This window comes from Erinaceus europaeus, chromosome 7, assembly GCF_950295315.1.
Source record: "Erinaceus europaeus chromosome 7, mEriEur2.1, whole genome shotgun sequence".
Classification (NCBI taxonomy): Eukaryota; Metazoa; Chordata; class Mammalia; order Eulipotyphla; family Erinaceidae; genus Erinaceus; species Erinaceus europaeus.
The window spans coordinates 72188424-72212346 of record NC_080168.1 but is presented as its reverse complement, the minus strand read 5'-3'; the positions used below and the strand labels follow the sequence as shown (position 1 = coordinate 72212346).

Below are 23923 nucleotides of genomic sequence, written 5' to 3'. Positions count from 1 at the left end.
AAAAAACAAACAGATTTATGTATTTCATAAAGGGGGAGAGAAAGAGACACACAGAGAGGGCACAGAGCTCTACTTTGGCACTTGTAGCACCCAGGATGGAATCTGGAGTTTGAAGCATACAGATCCAGTTTTTGTTTTTTTTTTTTAAGATTTTATTTATTTATTAATGAGAAAGGTAGGAGGAGAGAGAAAGAACCAGACATCACTCTGGCACATGTGCTGCCGGGCATCAAACTCAGGACTTCATGCTTGAGAGTCCAAAGCTTTATCATTGCGCCACCTCCCGGACCACCATATCCAGTTTTGTTTTTTTTTTAAAGACTTTTTATTTATTTATTAATGAGAAGATAGGAGAAAAAAGAAAGAACCAAACATCACTCTGGCACATGTGCTGCTGGGGATCGAGCTCAGGACCTCATGCTCGAGAGTCCAAAGCTTTATCACTGTGCCACCTCCTGGGCCACCAGATCCAGTTTTCTGATAGCTTCAGCTACAGGATTTCCCCTCACTGTTACTTCACAGTTGCTTTTGTAACTGATTTTATCCTCTCTTCACCTTTTTCCTTTTCCTTTGAGCATGACAATGGGGAGTATTTAGAATCACAGAAATAGGGTGGAGGGTAGATAGCATAATGCTTATGCAAAGAGGCTGTCATGCCTAAGGCTCCAGAGTCCCAGGTTCAATCCCCTGTACCACCATAAGCCAGAGCTAAGCAGTGCTCTGATAAAAATAATAATAATAATAAATAAATAAATCACAGAGATAATGGTGTATTACTTTTTAAATTTATTTATTTATTTATTTATTTATTTACTCACTTACTTACTGAATAGAGACAGCCAGAAATCAAGAAGGAAGGAGGTGGTAGAGAGACACCTGCTGTACTGCTTCACCACTGCCAAATCTTTTCCCCTGCAAGTAGGGACAGGGTCACGAGCCTGGGTCCTTGTGCACTGTAACATGTGTTACCAAGTGTGCCATCACCCGGCTCCGGGATAATGGTATATTGCACCAAAGTAAAGAACTCTAGGGGTATGGGGGGCATTAATGGCCTAGTGCATGAGGGTGGAGGAGGACCTAGGATGGGGGTGAGAGTGTTTTGCAGAAAACAGAAATTTTACACAGGTATCAACAACTGTATTTATTGTAAACTATTACCCCCTCCAATAAATAAGTAGAATTACAGAGATAAGAAATGAGTTAAATACATCTCTTATAGTTAATTTTTTTTTGGGGGGAGTGGTGTTTTTTTTTTTTTTAATATTTATTTATTTTCCCTTTAGTTGCCCTTGTTTTTTATTGTTGTTATAGTTATTATTATTGTTATTGATGTCTTTGTTGTTGGATAGGACAGAGAGAAATGGAGAGAGGAGGGGAAGACAGAGGGGGAGAGAAAGACACCTGCAGACCTGCTTCATCGCCTGTGAAGCAACTGCCCTGTAGGTGGGGAGCCCGGGGCTCGAACTGGGATTCTTAAGCCAGCCCTTGCACTTCGCACCAAGTGTGCTTAACCCGCTGCGCTACTACCTGGCCCCCTATTTTTTTTTTTTTAATATAAGACAGAAACTAAGAAAGAAGAGATAGGGAGACTGAAAGAGGCGCCTAAAGTACTGCTTTACCACTCCTGAAGCTTCCCCCTTGTAGATGGTGACTAGGGACTTGAACACTTGCCACATGTAATTAATGCTAAATGAGACAAATTATTTTATGTACTATCTTTAGCTCTAGGTAATTCATCTAAGTATATCATTGAGTATAGATCTTGAATAATCAAGATAAACTATAATTGAAAATCCCTAACACATGCCAATACTGCAACTACTGCTTTGTAAATCATCATTATAGAATAAACCCCAGTGTGTATTTCTAGTTCATAGTTTGTTCTTTTCTATTTTGGGGGAGTTATGCCTATTTCAGTGCTTTGCCAACCTATCTTCTTTCATTAAAAGTTGAGTTAGTTTTATTTTATTTTTACTTTTTTAAATTTATTTTATTTGATGGGGCAGAGAATTTTTTTTAAAGCTACTGTATTCTTTTGTTAATTTTGTTTTATTTTATTTATTTGAATAAAGTCAGAGAGAAATTGAGAGGAGACTGGGGAGATAGAGAGGGATAAAGATAGAGATACCTGTAGCACTGCTTCACCACTTCTGAAGCTTTCCCCGTCCAGGTGGGGATCAGGGGCTTGAACCTGAGTCCTTGTGCATTGTATTTTAGCATGTGCACTCAACTAGGTGCACCACCACCTGGCCCCAAAATAGTTGTTTTTATTTTTGTATTTATTATTAGATACAGACAGAGAGAAATTTAGGGGGAAGGGAGAGGAAGAGACAGAAACCTATAGATCTGCTTCACCATTCCTGAAGCTCCCCCCCCCACCCTGTAGGTGGGGACCAGGGGCTTGAACTGAGGTCCTTGTGCACTATAATGTGTGCATTCCACCAGGTGCGCCAACAACTGGCTCCCTGAGAGAATTTTAGAGGGAAGGAGATAGGAAGGGAGAAAGACAGAGAGACAACTGCAGACCTGTTTCACTGCTTGTAAAGTTTTCTCCCTAAAGTAGGGACAGGGCTTGAACCCAGGCCCTTTATCTCGAGAAAGGTATAAGAGTAAGGACTCACTCGGAGAGCATGCCCGGGGTTAAGCAATAATTCTTTACTTACTTAGATGCTATTGAAGAGTCACACAATTCACACAACACACAGTCAACCCGATACCTCTCCTTAATCAGTAGCCATTCGCAGGTAAGGTTCATGACGTGTCGCTGTGTGGCCGAACTGATGTCCTTTGGTCCGCTGGCACGACCAGATGAACGAGGGTCTCTGGAAGCTGGGGAAGCAGCTACTTAGCCTAGCCGTGTGTGCTTAATTCATGAACGAGGGTCTCTGGAAGCTAGGGAAGCAGTTACTTAGCCTAGCCGTGTGTGCTTAATTCTTTTAGCACCACCGGCAGCATCCCGGCGGTGATGGCGCTTCATTCATCTGGTTTGTGAGCCTCTATACTAACTATCCTCTGGTTTTAAGGTTATATCACTATTGGCCAATCAGGTTTGGGTTGACATCATAGTATTTCTTATCCGACTTAAATATGTTTTTGTCTTACCACACTATGTAGGTGCACTATGGTTACTATGGTTACATGTTCACTATACCCTTGCACAGTGTGATGTGTGCACTTAACCAGGTACACCACCACCCAGCCCCATGAGTGAGTTTTTATGGGCATTTTTACTAGGCAGACAGAGTTAGTGCCGTGCCCCACTTCATTTCCCCCACTTGACACAAGGAATTATTATTTTTTCATCTTTATTTATTTTATTGGATAGAGACAGCTAGAAATTGAGTGGGAAGAGGGAGATAGAGGAGAGAGAAAGAGAGATACCTGCAGCACTGTTTTACCACTTGCAAAGCTTTCCCCTTGCAGATGGGAACCGGGGGCTCGAACCTGGATCCTTGCGCATTGTAACATGTGAACTCAACCAGGTGTGCTACCACAGGAATTATTTTTTGTACAAAGTTAAGACAAGATAGACTTGTTGGCCTCAGTGACATTAATTATGCTGAGGGTCTTTGTCCTCAGTAGGCCTTTGTCGAAATACGGAAGAGTTCAGAACTGCAAATTAAAAGTCATTCATTCTGAAAGATTTACTCTTTATAAACATCTTCAGCTAGTAGAAAGACCAGTTGAGGGTGGAGGAGATAGCATAATGGTTATGCAAAAAAGTCTTTCATGCCTGAGGCTCCAAATTCCCAACACAGAGTTGAGCTGTTCTCTGGTGAAAGAAAGGAAGGAGAGGGGAGGGATGGGAAGCGAAGAAAAGAGGAGAAGAGAAAAAGTATATCTCAGTCTCAGAGGTGGCACAGTAGATAAAGCACTGGATTTTCAAGCATGAGGTCCCAGGTTCAATCCCTGGCAGCACATGTACCAGAGTGATGTCTGATTCTTATTCTCTGCCTGTCTTCTTCATGAACAAATAAACTATTTTAAAAACTACTAAAAAGAAGAAAGAATAAAGATAATTGAAATAACTTCATAGCTTTCATAATAAATCTTACTGTGCTTTATGGCCTAGGCAGAAATTAGTAAAAACTAAGAAAATCTACCTGGGAGGTAGCTCAGTGGCTCAAGCCTTTTTGTAAAAGCATGAGATCCTGAGTTTGATTTTTGGCTCAAATGTGCGGAGGTATCACGTTCTAGTTCTTGTTCTCTGTTAGCCTAGATTTTTCTCTTCTTGATAACAAAATTTGTGATTCATACTTACTTCTTTTCAGTAGCATTAAAGGAATTCAGAAATGCATTTGATGTATTTAAATTAGATACCGAAGATAAAAATGACTTTGCTGAGAATAATCGAAAAAGAGAAGAAACCCTGCTGGATTATAAAGTAGTCACTGAAGATCACAAAACCAAGGAAAACAAGCAGTTATTTAAAGAAAAGAAAAGTGTAAGAGATGAAACAGATACATGGACATACATAGCTACAGAAGGAGAGCAAGAGACTCTTGATAATATGTGCCAAGCAGATGAACATTCTGGTGAGTGTGTTTGTCATCATTTTGTATTCTTAGAATAGTGGCAAAATTTCCCTTATCCTTCTCTTCCAGTAAAGTTCTGATAAGAATTATTTAAAATAATATTTATATATTTGTAACAATTTAAACAAGCATTTCCTGATTCTACAAGATCAGGAAATGCTGAAGTAGATTTTGTTTGACTTTCCTGAGTAAAGAGATTCAATAAAATAGGTCATTCTGTGATTTCCAAATTCATCAAAAATTTTCAGAGATTTTTGTTTTTTATTTTTTTTTTACCAAGGTTCTGCTCAGCTCTGGTTTATGGTAGTGGGGGAGGTACTGAACCTGGGACTTTGGAGCCTCATGCATGAGAGTCTGTTTATATAACCATTATGCTATCTACCACTGCCCATCTTCAGAGATTTTATGATATGATTAGCACATTTAGAAGTCATGAAGATTTCTGGCTTTCTCCTTTACTTCCTCTTGTGAACAGACTAATTACTCATTCCTTCCAGAAAATTGTCATATATAAACACAGTTAGATTCGGGTGGAAGTAGATAGCATAATGGTTATGCAAAGAGACTCTCATGCCTGAGGCTCCAAAACACCAGGTTCAATCCCCTACACCACCATAAACCAGAACTGAGTAGTGCTCTGGTAAAGAAACAAATAAATAACAATTATCTGAAAAAGGATGACAGAGGACTTAGTGGGGGGTGGAGGTTGTTTTGAAAAAAAAAAATTAAAAAGATAAACACAATTGGGTTCTCCTCTTCTAACTTGTGATTAAATAACTTTTTCTTAATAAAGTCATATTGTAAACACTATCTTGGCATATTGAAATTGGCTGAGAAGCATAGGACCACTTGTGAAAGAGTTTAGTAGGTTTGGGCTACTGGAAAATGAATATTCACTTTTTCATTTCTTTATTAGGAGTAAAAAAAAAAATGAGTGTCTATTTACTTAGTTATAGCCTGGACAGAACAAACCCAATAAGATAGTTTGATGACTGAGGAGAGATAGTATAGTGTTTTTGTAAAATGTCATTCACTGATTCTGAGGCACCAAAGCATCCCAGTTCATTCCCTAGCAGCACCATAAACCAATCTGAACTTATAGATGGTCGAGCAAATTTTTAAAAAAGCCTTTTATAATTTTAATAAATCTTGAGGAACTGCTAAAGAAATTCTAGTGATCTGGGAAGTGGCACAGTGGATAAAGCATTGGACTCTCAAGCATGAGTTTCTGAGTTTTCCCGGCAACACATGTACCAGAGTGATGTCTGGTTCTTTCTCCTCCTATCTTTCTCATTAATAAATAAGTAAAGTCTTTAAAAAAACAAAAAAATTCTCAGATATCTCAGATTATATGGCACACTGGTCTGTGTGTCCATTTTTTAAAAATATTCCCTTTTGTTGCCCTTGTTTTATTGTTATTATTGTTGTTTATGTCATCGTTGTTGGATAGGACAGAGAGAAATAGAGACAGGAGGGGAAGGGGGGGGTACTTACTGTAGACCTACTTCACTACTTGTGAATTGTCTTTCCTGCAGGTGGGTAGTTGGGGGCTCAAACCGGCATCCTTACGCCGGTCCTTGTGCTTTGCGCCAACTGTGCTTAACCCGCTGCACTACCGCCCAACTCCCTATTTATTTTTAGATGATGATAATGATTTTGCTTCCAGGGTTATCGCTGGGTCTTGGTGCCTGCACCACAAATCCACTGCTCCTAGAGGCCATTTTCCCAATTTTTGTTGCTCTTGTTATTGTCGTTATTGTTATTGATGCCATTGCTGCTGATGTTGGCTGGGACAGGGAGAAGTTGAGAGAGGAGGGGAAGAGGAAATTGAGAGAAATTGAGAGAGGAGGAGGAGAGAAAGACAGACACCTGCAGACTTGCTTCACGGCCTGTGAAGCGACTCCCCTTGCAGGTGGAGAGCCAGGGGCTCAAACCGGGAACCTTACACCAGTCCTTGCACTTCGTGCCATGTGCGTTCACAACCCACTGCACTACTGCCCGACCCTCAAAGGCATCAATTTTTATAAAGCTGAAAACATCAAATGAAATGATCAAAGAAAAGTTCTATTTAGAGCATAGATTCCACATGCTATTGAAATAAAAATGAAATTTAAAAAATTTTGTTACTCTGAAAGATAAGCAGATGATTGAGGAAAAGTTAGCAGTTAGCCACAAACAAAAAAACAAAGGAGGGGGGAATAAATGCTGAAAACATGCAAAAACTTAAGATTTTTTTTTCTTTCTTTTTTTTTTAATGTTATATTTTGCTTTAACCAGAGAAAAACTTGATCTAGCTCTGACTTGTGGTGCTGGGGATTGGACCTGAGACTTTGAAGCCTCAAGCATAAGAGTCTCTTTGCATAGCCATATCTACACCCACCCCCTATATGATCTTCATCCTCTTTTTTAGTTTTATTTTATTGTTACTTATTTATGTATTTATTTTTTTATCAGAGCGCTGCTCAACTCTGGCTTATGGTGGTGTGGGGAATTGAACCTGGGATTTTCAAGCCTCAGGCATGAGAGTCTCTTTGTATAACCATTATGCTATCTACCCCCTACCCCATCCTCTTTTCTGGCATTGAATTCCCAAAGCCCTTGGAATTTCCAAACTTTTGAGAGCCATTAGGCATCTTTTGTTATGTTTGGAAATGATCTAGAAAGCCCTTAGGCTTGATTGGAGGGTCCCACCTCCCTCCCACCCTTTAGGGAGGGGTTGGGGGTTGGGCTGGAGGTTGATTTAGTCCTTTGTGCCTCTGTAAAGAAGCCTCCTTAGAAACCTCAAAGGAGTAGAAGAGTTTCTGGATTGGCAAACAAGCGGAGATTGGGAGAGTGGGGTACCTGGAGTCCCCACTTTCCACCCTGCTGCTCCTGAGTTACATCCTTTTACAATAAACCAGTAATCTAGTAAGTAAAATGCTTTAGTTGTGTGAGGAGTCGTGAGGATCGCTTATTTATAGCCATGGATTGGAAACAAGTACCTGGGGCTGGCATGTCAGTGTGGGGGGTGGGGGTGTGCTGGGCCTGACCTGCATGGTGTCTACTCTTAACTGTGTGGGAGGAGAAGGAGGAGGAGGAGGGTGTAGATGACTGAAAGCAAAGCATATCCAAGAGGAATGGGCATGGAGAAGTCATTGTCCACCTTACTGAGACTGCCATCCTTTAGGTACTTAGTCTTGAACTTTAAAAGATTTTTATAGGTGCCTGTTTATCTTATGCCTTTTGAGCACTGTGACAGCCAGATGTGTGTAGTTTGTATTTCCAAGGAAAAATCAGAAAATTAATCATATACTCAGTCATATGAAGACACATATTAAGAAATGCATAGATCTTGTGCTAAAAACAACACTAATTAAATAAAAACAGCATTCCAGTTTATGGTACTTCAGAAAAGTGCCTTAATGACATGCATTTATTTTCCAGATGGCAAGCAACAGATTCTGAGTTTGGGAATGGACTTGCAATTGGAGTGGATGAAATTAGAAGACTTTCAAAAACATCTTGATGGGGAAGATGAAAATATTACCGTAGCTGATGCAATTCCAAGTAGTGAGTAGTTTGGACCCTATATACACCCTCTTCATGAATCTAAAAAAAAATTTTTTTTTCCTCCAGGGTTATTGCTGGGCTCAGTGCCTGCACCATGAATCCACCGCTCCTGGAGGCCATTTTTTCCCCCTTTTTGTTGCCCTTGTTGTTGTAGCCTCGTTGTGGTTATTATTATTGCCATTGTTGATGTTGTTCGTTGTTGGATAGGACAGAGAGAAATGGAGAGAAGAGGGGGAGAGAAAGATAGACACCTGCAGACCTGCTTCACCGCCTGTGAAGCTCAAACCAGGATCCTTACACCGGTCCTTGCACTTTGTGCCACATGTGCTTAAACCACTGCGCCACCCCTGACCCCCTAAAAATATTTTTTTAAAAAGAGAAAGAAATGTATTAAACCTGTGACAGGAAAAGCAGCTTAGCTGGCTAAAGTACAGGGCTTGCTGGTACCAAAGTAAGACTGTGGTGAGGGGGGATATTATGGCAGAGGAGGACATAGTGGGGGTTGAATTGTTATGTGGAAAACTGAGAAATGTTATACATGTACAAACTATTGCATTCTACTGTCAACTATAAACCATTAGTCCCTCCAATAAAGAAAAAAAAAGTACAGTACTTGCATGCCTAACACAGCATAGCTGTGTCTTATGTTGTGGGAGATTGAACCTTTGATTTAAGAGTCTCAAGCATAAGCTGGGGTAGATAGCATAATGGTTATGCAAAGAGGCTTTCATGCCTGAGGCTCTGAGGTCCCAGGTTCAATCCCTTGCACCTCCATCAGACAGAGCTGAGCAGTGCTCTGGTAAAATGAAAGCAATTAAAAAAAAAAAAGTCTCAGGCATGAAAGTCTTTTGCATAAATACTACACCATCTCCACCAATTCACATGAAACAAAATTATAAATTAAACTGGGGCTGAGTGGTAGCTCACCTGGTTGAGTGCACATGTTAATATAATTCACAAGGGTGAGGGGTCAAGCCCTGGTCCCCACCTGTAGGGGGGAGGCTTCCCAAGTGGTGAAGCAGTGCTGCAGGTTTCTCTGTCTCTCTCCCTCTATCTTCCCCTTCTCTATTCAATTAATAAAAATAATAATTTTTAAAAAGATAAGAAAAAAATTAAAGCTGCCTTTTCTTTTACTTTAGAGACATTAAGGGATGCAGTAAAAAATGGAGATTATATTACTGTGAAGGTTGCACTTAATTCAAATGAAGACTACAACCTGGACCAAGAGGTAATAGGCCTTTGAAAAATGACAAATTAAAGTAGCTCTTTGAAGAGAAGTCAGTTGTCACCCCCCTCCTTTTTTAAATTACAAAATTAATACACATTCATTTATAAAATTGACATTATAGGAAGGGGGACAGGTGGTAATACACCTAGTAAAGCACACATATTATCATGCTCAAGGGAACCAGGCTTGAGCCTCTTCCCCCCACCTTCGGAGGGGCTCTTCACAAGTGGTGAAGCAGGTCTGCAGGTGTCTAGAAAAAAGAAAGAAAAAAAGATTGTGAAACATAGGAACATACAACGTAGAAAAGAGCCCTACTAATTCTAACTCCACAAAGTGACCATTTCATTTAGTTGTAAACTGTGCTGTCTGTGGTTCAGCTTCAGCTGCTATGAGCCTCTTGCCTGCAAGAGAACTCCACCACTCCTGGAAGGTTTTATTGTTGTTTGTTTTGTCTTCCCCTTTAAAAGACTTTTACTTCTAAGTAGTTTCATCTGCCAGTCTTTTCCTATATGACTTTTGCATATCTCATTTTAGAAAGTATCTTCATTATTGCACCAAAGCAAAGAACTCTATATGAAGAGAGTCAAGTGTGGCAGAGACCTGATTTAGGGGTGGGAGTGGTGTGCAGACTCCCAAATTATCCCCTCAAAAAAAGTGATTTGGAAGTTTGTTTTTTCCATATTTTCTTGGTTAACTAAATCATTCATACTTCATAAAATTTACATGAAATAGAGGATTTATTTAGCTGAGAGTTATTTTTTGTTTGTTTTTTTTCATAAATATACTAACATGAGAAAGAGCCAATATATACTCGGATACATGTGATATGCCCTGCTGCTGTGGCTCAAACTCAAAGCCTTATACTTGGAAGTCCAGTGCTCCCACCACTGTGCCATTTCCTGGGCAGAAGTTTGTGGATCTTTTTCTCTACATTGAGTCGTGTTCATTATTTTACTTTCAGGTCTTCTTTATCTTTAGGTTTGTTTTTTTTTAATTATCTTTATTTATTGTATAGAAACAACCAGAAATTGAGAGGAATAGGGGACAGAGAAGTAGAGAGACAAAGAGACACCTGCAACCTTGCTTCACCACTGGTGAAGCTTTCCCTCCTGCAAGTGGGGCCTGGGCGCTTGAACCTGGGTCCTTGCACACTGTAACAGGTACACTAAACCAGGAGTGCCACCACCTGGCCCCTTAGGGTTTACTTTTAAGGTTCACTCTCTTACTCTTTAGTTTTTTTCTCCCCATCCCGTGTTTTATTATTACTTTTAAATTTTATTTTTGCCAGAGCACCGCTCAGTTCTGGTTTACGGTGGCAGAGTTAGGGATTGAATTTGGGAATTCTGGAGCCTCCAGCATCAAGAGGGTCTCTTTGCATAACCCTTATGCTGTCTACCCCAACCCAAGTTTCTGTTTTTTTCTAAAGTTGATTTCTGTGTACTTACGTGTTTATTATAGAATCTCCCTCCCCCCCCCACACACACAGGCACATAATTGCACTGCTCTTGGTGGATTTTTTTTTTATTATTTCATTTCAGAGAGGAGAAGGGATAGGCATGCTAGCACTGCTCCACTCTTCATTTGTTTTGAAAAAAAAAGAAAGATGCCACTGAATCACTGCACTATATATGGAGCTTCTCTGGTGCCATTTGTGATGTTTCCATGTGGTGACAGGGCTTGAGCCCAAGGCCTCACAGCATAAGACATACGTTTTAGGGAGTCGGGCAGTAGCGCAGTGGGTTAAGCACATGTAGCGCAAAGCGCAAGGACGGGCTTGAGGATCCTGGTTCGAGCCCCCGGCTTCCCACCTGCAGAGGAGTCACTTCACAGGCGGTGAAGCAGGTCTGCAGGTGTCTATCTTTCTCTCCCCCTCTTGGTCTTTCCCTTCTCTCTCCATTTCTCTGTCCTATCTAACAATGACAACATCAATAACAACAATAATAACTACAATAAAACAAGGGCAACAAAAGGGAATGAATAAATAAATATTTAAAACAAACAAAAAAAAGATGTACGTTTTATTGGATGAGCTATCTCCCAGCCCTAGAAACAATTTTTCTTGCATTTCTATCAGATTTCTCGGGTAGACAAACCCAGTAAACTGAGATTAACCCTAAATTAAACACACATTGTTGGTTTTCTCTCATGGTGCTTATTCCGAACTATGATTGGAAATATTTTAGCTAAGAGAACAGGAGGTGGCTTATCCAGTTGAGCAAACTTGTTACAGTGTGCAAGGACATGGGTTCAAGACTCCAGTCCCCATCTGCAAGGGGAAAGAAAGCTTCACCGCAGTAAAGCAGTGCTGAAGGTATCTTTGTCTACCTCTCCATATTCCCCTTCCCTGTTGGTTTCTCTCTTATCAATTCAATAAATAAATGACATGTTTATGTGATTTTTATTTCTTGTCAAAGCATTTTCGTGATTTATTTTTAAACTTATTTTATGGAATAGAGACAGAGAACTAAGGAAAAGGGGAGCTAGAGAGACCTGCAGTACTGTTTCACTGCCCATGAAGCATCCCCCCAGCAGGTGAGAATGGGAGAGGGGTAGGAAGAGGGCTTGAAACCAGACCCTTTAGCATGGTGACATGTGTGCTAACTGGGTGCACCACCACCTGGCCCCTCTTTTGTTTTTCTTTCTTTTTTTTAAAAATTATTTATTTATTTTACTTATTTATTCCCTTTTGTTGCCCTTGTTGTTTTATTGTTGTAGTTATTATTGTTGTTGTCGTTGTTGGATAGGACAGAGAGAAATGGAGAGAGGAGGGGAAGACAGAGAGGAGGAGAGAAAGATAGACACCTGCAGACCTGCTTCACCGCCTGTGAAGCGACTCCCCTGCAGGTGGGGAGCCGGGGTTCGAACCGGGATCCTTATGCAGGTCCTTGTGCTTTGCGCCACCTGCGCTTAACCCGCTGTGCTACAGCCCGACTCCCCCCTCTTTTGTTTTTCTAATGTGTGCCTGTCAGCAACTAATCCTGTCAGTGTTATATGTCTGGTCTCTTTTTTTTTTTTGGCTTCCAGGGTTACTGCTGTGGCTCGGTGCCTGCACTACGAATCCACTGCTCCTGGAGGCCATTTTTTCCTTTTTGTTGCTCTTCCTTGTTTATTGGTGGTGTTGTTACTATTATTATTGTCATTGTTGTTGGATAGGACAGAGAGAAATGGAGAGAGGAGGGGAAGACAGAGAGGGGGAGAGAAAGATAAGACACCTGCAGACCTGCTTCACTGCCTGAAGTGACTCCCCTGCAGGTGGGGAGCCGGGGGCTCAAACCGGGATCCTTAGACCAGTCCTTGCACTTTTCACCATGTGCGCTTAACCCACTGTACTACTGCCGAGCCCCCTAATTTTTTTTAATATTTATTCCCTCTTATTGCCCTTGTTTTATTGTTGTAGTTATTATTGTCATCGTTGTTGGATAGGACAGAGAGAAATCAAGAGAGGACGGGAAGACAGGGGGAGAGAAAGATAGACACCTGCAGACCTGCTTTACCACTTGTGAAGTGACTCTTCTGCAGGTGGGAGCTCAAACCCTAATCCTTATGCCAGTCCTTGCACTTAACTTGCTGCACTACCGCCCAACTCCCTGAATTTTCTTTCTTTTTTTTTTTTTAATATTTATTCCCTTTTGTGACCCTTGTTGTTTTATTGTTCTAGTTATTGTTGATGTTGTTGGATAGGACAGAGAGAAATGGAGAGAGGAGGGGAAGAGAAAGATAGACACCTACAGACCTGCTTTACCACCTGTGAAGCAACACCCCTGCAGGTGGGGAGCTGGGGGCTCAAACCAGGATCCTTACTCTGGTCCTTGCGCTTTGCACCACCTGCGCTTAACCCGCTGTGCTATTGCCTGACTCCCCCTGAATTATCTTTATCCTGAGAGTAACCCATTCTCCCTTGTCAAGAGTTTTTATAGGCCATCCTAACTTTTATCTTCCGTCCAGCTCAGTAAGTATGATTATGAGTGTGGCCTGTTTTACCCAGAATATAAAGAGGCTTTGGACCTGAGTGAGATAAATATTCATCTAAACATACATCATTAAGACTTGCAGTTCATTTTGTATCATGTCAAATTTTGATGTGTCTTTGGAACTTAATACATAGAGGCTGTCAGTTTTAATGTAATGATTACATATGAGGCAAATCTAAAGGTCACTAACTTATTTGTGTATTAAGTGAAAACCCTAAGTAGATGGTTTTTTTCTTTTAATATTTATTATTTATTCCCTTCTGTTGCCCTTGTTTTATTGTTGTAGTTATTGATGTTGTTGTTGGATAGGACAGAGAGAAATGGAGAGAGGAGGGGAAGACAGAGAGGGGGAAAGAAAGATAGACACCTACAGACCTGCTTCACCGCCTGTGCTTTGCACCACCTGCGCTTAACCTGCTGCACTACCACTCAGCTCCCCCCAAGTAGATGTTTTCATCAGCGCATTTTAGTGATGACACAGCGACATCTTCTGCATAAAAGATGTGGAAAAGTAGTTGTAAATTCTGCCCAGCTGCGCACATACTGATGTGTTTTTCTTGAACCAAACCACCTAGGATTCGAGCGGGATGACACTTTTGATGCTGGCGGCTGCGGGTGGTCAGGATGACCTCCTGAGGCTGCTGCTCAAGAAAGGGGCCCATGTGAACCGGAGACAGAAGAACGGGACCACTGCGCTCATCCACGCCGCGGAGAAGGTGAGCAGGCTGCTGGGAGACCAGCCCTAGATAAGGGGTCGTAGCTCCTCAGACAGATCTTTGAGGGTGGAGTTCTATCAACAATGGTGCTTTAAAAAAAGATTATTAGGAGCTTAATGGTTTACAGTACAGTTGTTGGTACAGAAGTACAATTCTCATCTCACCGTGATAAGTGTCTGCAAAACACTCTCACTCCCAAAAAGATTTATTCATGCTGGGATTGGCGGGGGGGGGGGGGGGGTTGGCACAAAGAGAATTAAAGCATCACTCTGGCACATGCAAAGACTGGGAAGCAAACTCCAGACCTCATGCTTGAGTCCAGTCAGTGCATGATCCACTGCCCTGCCTCCCATTCTGAAACAATAGTGAAAAAAGAATATTCTTTTTCTTTTATAAATATTATTTATTGATTTATAATTAGATATAGACAGAAATGGAGAAGAGTGGAGTAGAGAGACACCTACAGCCCTGCTTCACCATTTGTGCAACTTTTCCCCCTGAAGGTGGGGACCAGGAGCTTGAACCTGGGTCTTTAATCACTGTAATGTGTGTACCTAAGGTGCTCCACCACCTGGCCCCTATAATTGAATTTTCAAAGTGCTACTTATCTAGTGGAAAGTTAATTATACTGAGGAACACATCTTGTTAAGATAATAATGTTGATTTTTTTTTTTTTTAATTTTTGTCTTTATTTATTGGATAGAGACAACCAGAAATTGAGAGGGAAGGGGTAGCTAGAGAAGGAGGGAGACAGACAGACACCTGCAGCCCTGCTTCATCACTTGCAAAGCTTTCCCTCTGCAGGTAGGGACTGGAGGCTCGAACCTGGCTCCTTGTGACATATGTACTCAACCAGGTACACTACTATCCAGCTCCCTAATGTTGATTTCTGTCTTAGACAATTTAAAAATATTTTCCAGGGAGTCGGGAGGCAGCGCAGCAGGTTAAGTCCATGTGGCACGAAGCACAAGGACCAGTGTAAGGATCCCAGTTTTAGCCCCCGGCTCCCCACCTGCATCGGAGTCACTTCACAAACAGTGAAGCAGGGCTGCAGATATCTGTCTTTTTCTCCCTTTCTCTGTTTTCCCCTCCTCTCCATTTCTCTCTGTTCTATCCAACAATGACGATATCAATAACAACAATAATAATAATACAACAGTAAATCAAGGGCAACAAAAGGGAATAAATAAATATTTTTAAATATCTTTAAATAAAAATGTTTTCCAGCTGAATGTTCCTTTTGGCTACTTCAGTTTGAAAGTTTCTAAAATATTACCTTTTTAAAAGAGAGATTTTCTTAAATTTATTTTTAATTTTATTCTATAGGATAGAGGGAAATTGAGAAAGGAAGGAGAGCTGCAGGTGGGGAGCAGGGTCTCCAACCTGGGTCCCTGTGCAGGTCCTTGCATATATAGCACTATGTGCATTTAACCAGGTGTGCTATATTGTGTATTCATGAGAAAGACAGGAGGAGAGAGAAAGAACCAGACATCACTCTGGTACATTTGCTTACGGGGATTGAACTTGAGACCTCCTGTTTTGAGAGTTAAATGCTTTATCCACTATGCCATCTCCTGGACCACCTCCTTTATTTATTTTTTTATACCAGAGCACTGCTCAGTTCTGGCTTATGGTGGTCTAGGGAATTAAACCAGGGTCATTGGAGCCATAGGCATGAAAATTTTGCAGAACCACTGTGCTATCTCCTGGCCCCAGGATACATTCATTTATTAATGAGAACAAGATTCAGGCAGCCAGGTGGTGGCACCTTGCACATTACATTGTGCAAGGATGGATCCAGGTTCAAGCCCCTGGTACCCACCTGCAGGGGGGAAGCTTCACAGGTGGTAAAGCAGGTCTGCAGATATCTCTCTGTCTCTCTCCATCTTCCCCATCTCTCTCAATTTCTGTCTCTTATCTACTAAATAAATAAATAAATACAATATTTAAAAAAAAAAGAACAAGAGAAAACTTCAGAGCGCCTGTGTTGCTGGAGATTAAACCTGAGGGCCTCATACTTGTATTACGTTCAGTGCTCTAGACATTCTACTGTCTCCCAGGCCAACGGATATTGAAATCAGTGCCTAAATCGCAAACCAAATTTGCTGGCAAAATGTTACATGGCTATGGCAGAGGTGGTTGTGGGGGAGGGGGTCTCTGACCCCCTTCCCTCATTATACTCTATAGTAACGCCCAGTGGCCTGGAGTTGAATCTGAATGTTTTAAAATGTCTAAAAACAATCTTTTAAAGGTTTGGATATTGGGGTTAGGGCGATAGAATAGTGGTTGTCTGCAGTCCCAGGTTTAGTCCTCAGCACCATTTTTTTTTTTTTTTTTACCAGAGCACTGCTCTGGCTTGTGGTGCGGGGGGACTGAACCTGGGACTTTAGAGCCCCCAACATGAGAGTCTCTTTGCATAACCATTATGCTATCTACCTCCGCCACCAAATTTTAAACAAAACGATGGGGGGGGGGGTGCTCAGGATGTGTAGTGGCAGAGGTGCGACTTGCACTGTATGTGCCAGTAAAGCTTAGTTCTTCCATCAGTAAATCAGTCTTTGAAATTGGCATAAAGGTGTTTGTTACCTAGGGCCTTCAGTGCTTCAAGCATGAAAGGTTTTTTTTAATATCACGATTATGCTTTCTCCCTCACACGTGGCATAAAGGTTCTTTCTTATGAACTAAATTTGCTTGCTTTCTTTCTTTAATAGAACTTTTTGACAACAGTGGCTATTCTCTTGGAAGCAGGGGCTTTTGTGAATGTCCAGCAGAGCAATGGGGAGACTGCTCTGATGAAGGTAAGTGTTTGGGGCTCCTTCCTTTGGTGTCTACCCAGAGGTTTGTCTACGGCCTGCACCTCCAGGCCCTGGGCTGCTAGTGGAGTGGGACAGCAAGAGTCTGGAGTGGGACAGCAAGAGGCAGCGGCATGCACACGTCTTCTCTCTACTTACTGCTGTAGTTTTGCACTTATCTGTGGGCATGAGGTCAGCTTCTGGTGTAGGCAGCTTGACATCTTAGGCTGCTCGTGAGGCCCAGCCAGTCATGCCTACAGAGATGCCTATTTCCAGCTCCAAAGCTTTCCTGTAGCAGTAAGGTGAGTGCTCCCAGCCCCTGGGATCACAGATTTTGTGATCGGGTTTATAATTTTGAATGAAGTAATAGTCTATTCTCAGTTGGAGATAGTGGAGCTGAAAATGCAGTTGAGGCTGAATTCTTAAGACTTGGGAATTGAAGGTGCACCCTGGGAAGTGTGCTTCCTAAGTGGAGACAGGGAGCACTGCCTTTATACACTGCACTTAGGCCAGAGATGCTGGGGTGTCCCCCTGTGTTTCTCACTCACAGGGAGGTGTGTGCAGTGGTCTCAGCTTGAGGCTAAGAATGGAGTCACCCACTAGGAGGTGGGGAAGAGGGAAAAGCCTAGAGAACTAGTGAAGTTGGGTGAAAGTCAGAGGTGGGGAAATTTGTAGCACCAAGAGAGCAGGTGTTCACAGAGGACCTGCATAGGCCTCACAGGGTGCAGGGTGTGAGGCGTGTACCTGCCCATGGCTTTGTGGTGCCCTCCAGAGAGGTACCAAGAGCACAGCTAGCTAGAGTTTTAGTGCTAGATTGCTTCTGTCTACTTTCACAGACACATTTTAATTGCTTTTAAGAATTTAGCACATTGGGAGTCGGGTGGTAGTGCAGTGTGTTTCGCCCACGTGGCACAAAGCGCAAGGACCGGCATAAGGATCCCGGTTCGAACCCCCGCTCCCCACCAGCAGGGGAGTCGCTTCAAAAGTGGTGAAGCAGGTCTGCAGGTGTCTATCTTTCTCTCCCCCTCTCTGTCTTCTCCTCCTCTCTCCATTTCTCTCTTTCCTATCCAGCAACGACATCAACAATAACTACAACAACAAGGGCAACAAAAGGAAATAAATATTTTTTGAAAGTTTAAAAAAAAAAGAATTTAGCACATTAAATCAATTTCATTGAACTTCATAATTAGTCTGGCCCCACCACACCGGGGGAAGTGTCAGTGCTGTAGTATCTCTTATTTCTTCCTATAAAGTCCTGGCGGCAACAACCAAAGACTTTTTTTTGTATGAGAAAATTAAAAACATGGGGAAAGATCTTCAGAAATTAAAACAAAACATATATATATATATATATATATTTTTTTTTTTAATACCAAAACACTTCAGTTCTGGCTTGTGGTGGTGCAGGGGATTGAACCTGGGATGTTGGAGCCTCAGGCATGAGAGTCTGTTTGCATAACCATTATGCTATCTACCTTCTGCCCAAAACATTTTTTTTAAAGTATGTATTTATTCACAAGAAAGATAGGCAGAGAGAGAGAACCAGACATCACTCTGGTACATGTGCTGCTGGGGATTGAACTCGGGACCTCATGGTTGAGAATCCAGTACTTTATCCACTGTGCCACCTCCCGGACCACACAAAACTTTTTTTTTTTAATCTCAAGATCCTGTGAAAAAATGGGCCACTGCTCACTATTAATGTTAGGACTGGCCGGGGGTGGGGGGGGTGGGAGGGGGCTGCTAGGTTTCCCCACTGCTCGCAGATTCTTTCTCCCCCCCTCCCCCGTGTACCCCAGCTGGCTTTACAGTGTCTCTAGGTGCCAGCAATACCTGCTCTGCTGTGACAGCCAGAACACTGACTCAGCACACACTTCCAGGGGTGTCTCCTACTGGGTCTCAGTCTTCCCACAGACTCCTTGTTAGTCTCCTAGAATCTGGGCTGTGGACAGTACAGCCAGGTGGCTGGGTTTGGGCCTCACTGTCCTCAGAGGACGGCTTAAAGCCTGGTCAGTCAGCATCAATGCTGTTTCCTGACAAGTGGAAACAGGGAGGCTCAGTTAAACTGAGGGGCCGACCTAAAGCCACCTGATAAAAAGAAAACCCAGGAGAAAGGTATTCATTAGCCGCCTTTAAAGCAACTGTTTGGGAGATATTTTGACATTCTTTGGTGGTGCTACCAAGTGCTGGAGTGATTTCCAGTGCCCACCTCTCTTAGGGAGGGACACACACTTGCCCTTCTCCTTCACATTCAGAGAAGAAACGAATCGGATGTAGCACACAGATTTCTCTCCCTTCCCTGGTGAAAGGAGCATGGCACTCGGTTTTATGTCAGGAATTCCCAGGCTCGAGAGAAACTCTAATGGGTATCCCCGTTTGCAGTTAGAAATCTTTTCCTTATTATTATTTTTTTCTCACGTAGGCCTGTAAAAGAGGAAATTCAGACATTGTGCGCCTTGTCATTGAATGTGGAGCTGACTGCAATATTTTGTCAAAGCATCAAAATAGTGCACTGCACTTTGCAAAACAGAGCAGTAACATGTTGGTGTACAAACTGCTGAAGAGCCATTTAGAGACGTAAGTGTGGAGTAAACGGACTCTGGTTAACTCGGGTATGTAGCTGGAATGGCCTGTGTGTGAGTAACTGCTCAGATCTTCTAGGAAAAGGCCTGTGGGGCGGGGAAGGGGGGGGTCTCTGTTTTTTTGTGTTTGTTTGTTTGGCTCCAGGGGGCTCAGTGCCTGCACTACAAATCCACTGCTTCTGGAGGCCATTTTTCCCATTTTGTTGCCTTGTTATTGTTGTCATCATTGCTGTTGTTAGACAGGACAGTGAGAAATGGAGAGAGGGGAAAGAAAGATACCTGCAGACCTGCTTCACTGCTTGTGAAGCGAACTCCTGCAGGTGGGGAGCCAGGGGCTTGAACCGGGATCCTTAAACCGGTCCTTGCGCTTTGCGCCGTGTGTGCTTAACCCTCTGTGCTGCCGCCAGACTGCTGGGCTCTCTGTTCTTAATCAGTCGTGAATTTGAGAAGTGCCATGTGAATTATTATTATCTGCAAACTGTTACAGTCTTAGAAATTAGCAAGCTTAGAGGGAGTTGGGTGGTAATGCAGTGGGTTAAGCGCAGGTGGTGCCAAGTGCAAGGACCAGTGTAAGGATCCCCACTCCCCACCTGCAGGGGAGTCGCTTCACAGGTGGTGAAGCAGGTCTGCAGGTGTCTTCTCCCCCACCCACTTTCCCCTCTCTCCATTTCTCTCTGTCCTATCCAACAATGATGACATCAATAACTACGACAATAAGAAAATAACAAGGGCAACAAAAGGGAATAAATAAATATCAAAAAAATCTGTAAAAAAAATTAGCATGCTTGACATTACTGTACATAGTAATATCTCCTAAAAATTATTTTTTTTAATATTGATTTATTATGGAACAAAGAGAAGGCTGGGGGAAAAGTCAGAGTATTGCTCACCTCTGGTTTATAGTACGGGCAAGGGGAAGATTAAACCTGGGTCTTTAGAACCTCAGATATGAGAGTCTCTTTGCATAACCATTATGTTATCTACTTCACACACCCCCGCCCCCCCCACCCCCGTACTGGGGCCTCTTGATGTTCCTGGGCCAACCAACTGGATAGAGCCAGAATTGGAGAGCACTGCTAAGGGAGAGAGACAGAGATAAACCTGTAGCACTGCTTCACCATTTGTGAACCTTTCCCCCCTGCAGGTGGGGAACCAGGGGCTTGAACCTGGGTCCTTGTGCATTATAACATGTGTGTTCAACTAGCTGTGCCACCACCCACCACCCATTTCCTTTTCATTACAGACTTCACACCAATTATATTTCCCCTAGGGTCATGGTGCCCCCTCTGTGATTCTAGGGCTCCAGTCAGTCAGCTGAATTCTGTTATTTTTTTTATTTTATTTTAACCAGAGCTCAGCTCTTGCTTTTGGTGGTGTGGAGGGATTGAACCTTGGACTGTGGGACTCCAAGAGTCTCTTTGAACCATTATGCTGTCTACCCCCACCCAATGGAATTCTGATTTTTCTTTTTTTTTTAAATGTATTCTTTATTTATTCCCCTTTGTTGCCCTTGTTTAATTGTATTTGTTGTTATTGATGCCGTTGTTAGATAGGACAGAGAAATGGAGAGAGGAGGAGGGGGGGGAGAAAGACACATGCAGACCTGCTTCACCACTTGGGAAGCGACTCCCCTGCATGTGGGGAGCCGAGGGCTCGAACTGGGATCCTTACATCGGTCCTTGCACTTGGCACCACATGCGCTTAACCAGCTGTGCTACCTCCCGACTCCCGATTTTTCTTTATTTGTCATCATTGGGGCTTCATTGCTCCAGGCCAACTTATGTAAATTGGGTTTGGGGGTGGGAAAGACATAACACCAAAGCTTCCACCAAGGGAGTGGAAGCTGGACTCAAACCTGGATCACATGCTTGGCCAAGTGTGTGCACTATCCAGGTGAGCTATCTTGCCAGCCCTCGTCCTGATTTTGATTGTTGGAGCTGATGGTTCATTGGACAGATGTATTCATTGTGCTGAGTCCTGTCCTTGTGGTGGGGACTGCTCTAGAGGAAGGAAGATGAGAGCAGTGTGTGTGTGTTGGGGAAGGGGTATAGCTTGTTCTTCGATCCTAAATTCCTATGTTTCAAGAGGCAAAAATTATATCCCACATGTCCAAGAAAAATTACTGGTTTGTCAGAAAAGTCAAAGCATATTTTTTAATTTTCTATACATCATGACTTTTCTGACAGACTGTTAGAATGAGGTACAGTAAAAGCTGGTCTGGAAGACCTCGCTGATACTTCATCTATTAAATACTTCTATGACTCGTAAATATTCTACGTAGTATTAACAACTCTTCCTCTACTTTGTCTTGGTCAGGCTTTCCAGAGTAGCAGAAGAAACAATAAAAGATTACTTCGAATCACGGCTCATTCTGCTGGAGCCAGTCTTCCCTATAGCATGCCACCGTCTCTGTGAGGGGCCAGATTTTTCAACAGACTTCAATTACAGACCCCCTCAGAACATACCAGAAGGTAAGCCCAGGCTTTCTGTTTGAAACATGACCCTGATTTAGCTGCTTTTTTTAGACAGAACTCTGAAGAAGACCTTTAAAATATTCCACTGAGTATAGTAAGCAAGTTATGTAAAAGAGTTCAGGTTGTGGCACACCCACTTAAGTGGACATAGTACTAAGTGCAAGGACCCAGGTTCAAACTACCACCCTGCACCTGCAAGGGGTTCCACTTCACAAAAGTAGTGAAGCAGGAGTCGGGCGATGGCACAGCGGGTTAAGCTCATGTGGCACAAAGCGCAAGGACTGCATAAAGATCTGGGATCCCAGTTTAAGCTCCCGGCTCTCCACCTGCAGGGGAGTCGCTTCACAGGCGGTGAAGCAGATCTGCAGGTGTCTGTCTTTCTCTCCCCCTCTCTGTCTTCCCCTTCTCTCTCCGTTTCTCTCTGTCCTATCCACCAACAATGACATCAATAGCCACAACGTTAAACAACAAGGGCAACAAAAGGGAAAATAATAAAGTAGTGAAGCAGCTCTGCAGGTGTCTCTCTCCCTTTCTCTCTTAATTATTATTTTTATTTATTTATGGGATAGAGACAGCCAGTAATCGAGAGGGAAGCGGGAGATAGAGAGGGAGAGAAACCCCTGAAGCTAAGTGGGGACCAGGGGCTTGAACCCAGGTCCTTGCACACTATAACATGTGCAGCCAATCTTTCTCTTCCCCCCTCTGTCTTCCCCATCTCTCTTGATTTCTCCCTGTCCTATCCAACAATAATAACAACAATGGCAAAAAAAATGGAAAAGATGGCCTCCAGGAGCAGTTGTAGTGTAGGTATCAAGCCCCAGCGATAACTCTGGAGGCAAAAATGAATGAATGAGTTAACAGCAAAGCTAGCCTGGCAAACAGAGGTGAAAGTGACACCCACACATTTCTAAGAGATCTACAGAGATGATAATATTTGTAAACAGAGCAGTGGGCTAGGAGATGGTGCAGTAGAGAAAACACTGAACTCTCAAGCAGGGGGTCATAAATTCAATCCCCTGGAGTACATGTACCAGAGTGATGTCTAGTTCTTTCTCTCCTATCTTCCTCATTAATAAAATAAATACATGGGTGGGGGTAGATAGCATAATAGTTATGCAAATAAACTCTCATGGCTGAAGCTTCAAAGTCCCAAGTTCAATACCCCACCATATTGCCAAAGCTGAGCAAGTACTCTGGTAAAATAAATAAACAAACAAGTAAATAAATTAATAAATACAACCTTTAAAAAAAACACTTGTAGAGCAGGGCTGGGGAGATAGCATATAATAAAGTTCAATCTGTAACATCACCATAAACCAGAGCTGAGCAGTGCTCTGGCATAAACAAAAACAAAACTTGTAGAGCAGCCCAGGAGATGATAAAGCCTTGGCTACTTAAGGATGAGCTCCTAGGTTCAGTGTGACACCTCATGTGCCAGTGTGGTGCTGTGGTGATTCTGTATCTCATTAATAAATCCTATGTGCACACTTTTATAATAATAAGTTTTAATAATATACTGGTTTTTAATAAATTTAGATTTATAAAGTTTTGTTTCATGATTCTAATCACAGAATCAATTACTTTTCTTACTCATTATTATTAGTAACACTCTTCACTTTTTAAAAACTAAACGAATAATAGGTATTGCGGGGCCAGGTGGTGGCACACCTGGATGAGCACACTTGTTACTGTGCACAAGGACCCAGGTTCAAGCCTCTGGCCCCCACCTGCAGGGAGAAAGCTACACGAGTGGTGAAGCAGGGCTGTAGGTGTCTCTCTCTTCCCAGTCCCTCTCAATTTCTGGCTGTCTCTATCCAATAAATAAAGATAACAAAAAAATAAATAAATAATTTAAAAAGGAATTGCCCCATGGTAAAGTTTAGTAACAAGAAATGGAAACTTGAGTCCTGCTGCCTGACCTTTATTGAGCAGCTGCTTTCTGTGCGAGACCACAGCCCTGGAACTCTCCAGGACACAGCATCTGCCTGAACGTGGGAAACTGAGACTGGTGTTTTTGTTTGCTTAGAATCCTTATTTAAAAATTAGTAGGGGGGGGAGGTAGATAGCATAATGATT

At 42.5% G+C, this 23923-nt stretch overlaps 1 protein-coding gene across 2 annotated transcripts in view; it reads left to right on the top strand.

Annotated features, from left to right (window-relative positions):
* MPHOSPH8 (M-phase phosphoprotein 8) overlaps window positions 1-23923 on the top strand; it is a 58760-nt gene that overhangs the window by 30797 nt on the left and 4040 nt on the right. For both annotated transcript variants that reach the window (XM_016190747.2, XM_016190748.2), the window contains 7 exons: window positions 4275-4535; window positions 7959-8084; window positions 9224-9312; window positions 13859-13999; window positions 16711-16797; window positions 19214-19368; window positions 21690-21844. In XM_016190747.2, the coding sequence (XP_016046233.1) occupies window positions 4275-4535; window positions 7959-8084; window positions 9224-9312; window positions 13859-13999; window positions 16711-16797; window positions 19214-19368; window positions 21690-21844 (1014 nt within the window). The remainder of the gene's footprint in view (window positions 1-4274; window positions 4536-7958; window positions 8085-9223; window positions 9313-13858; window positions 14000-16710; window positions 16798-19213; window positions 19369-21689; window positions 21845-23923) is intronic.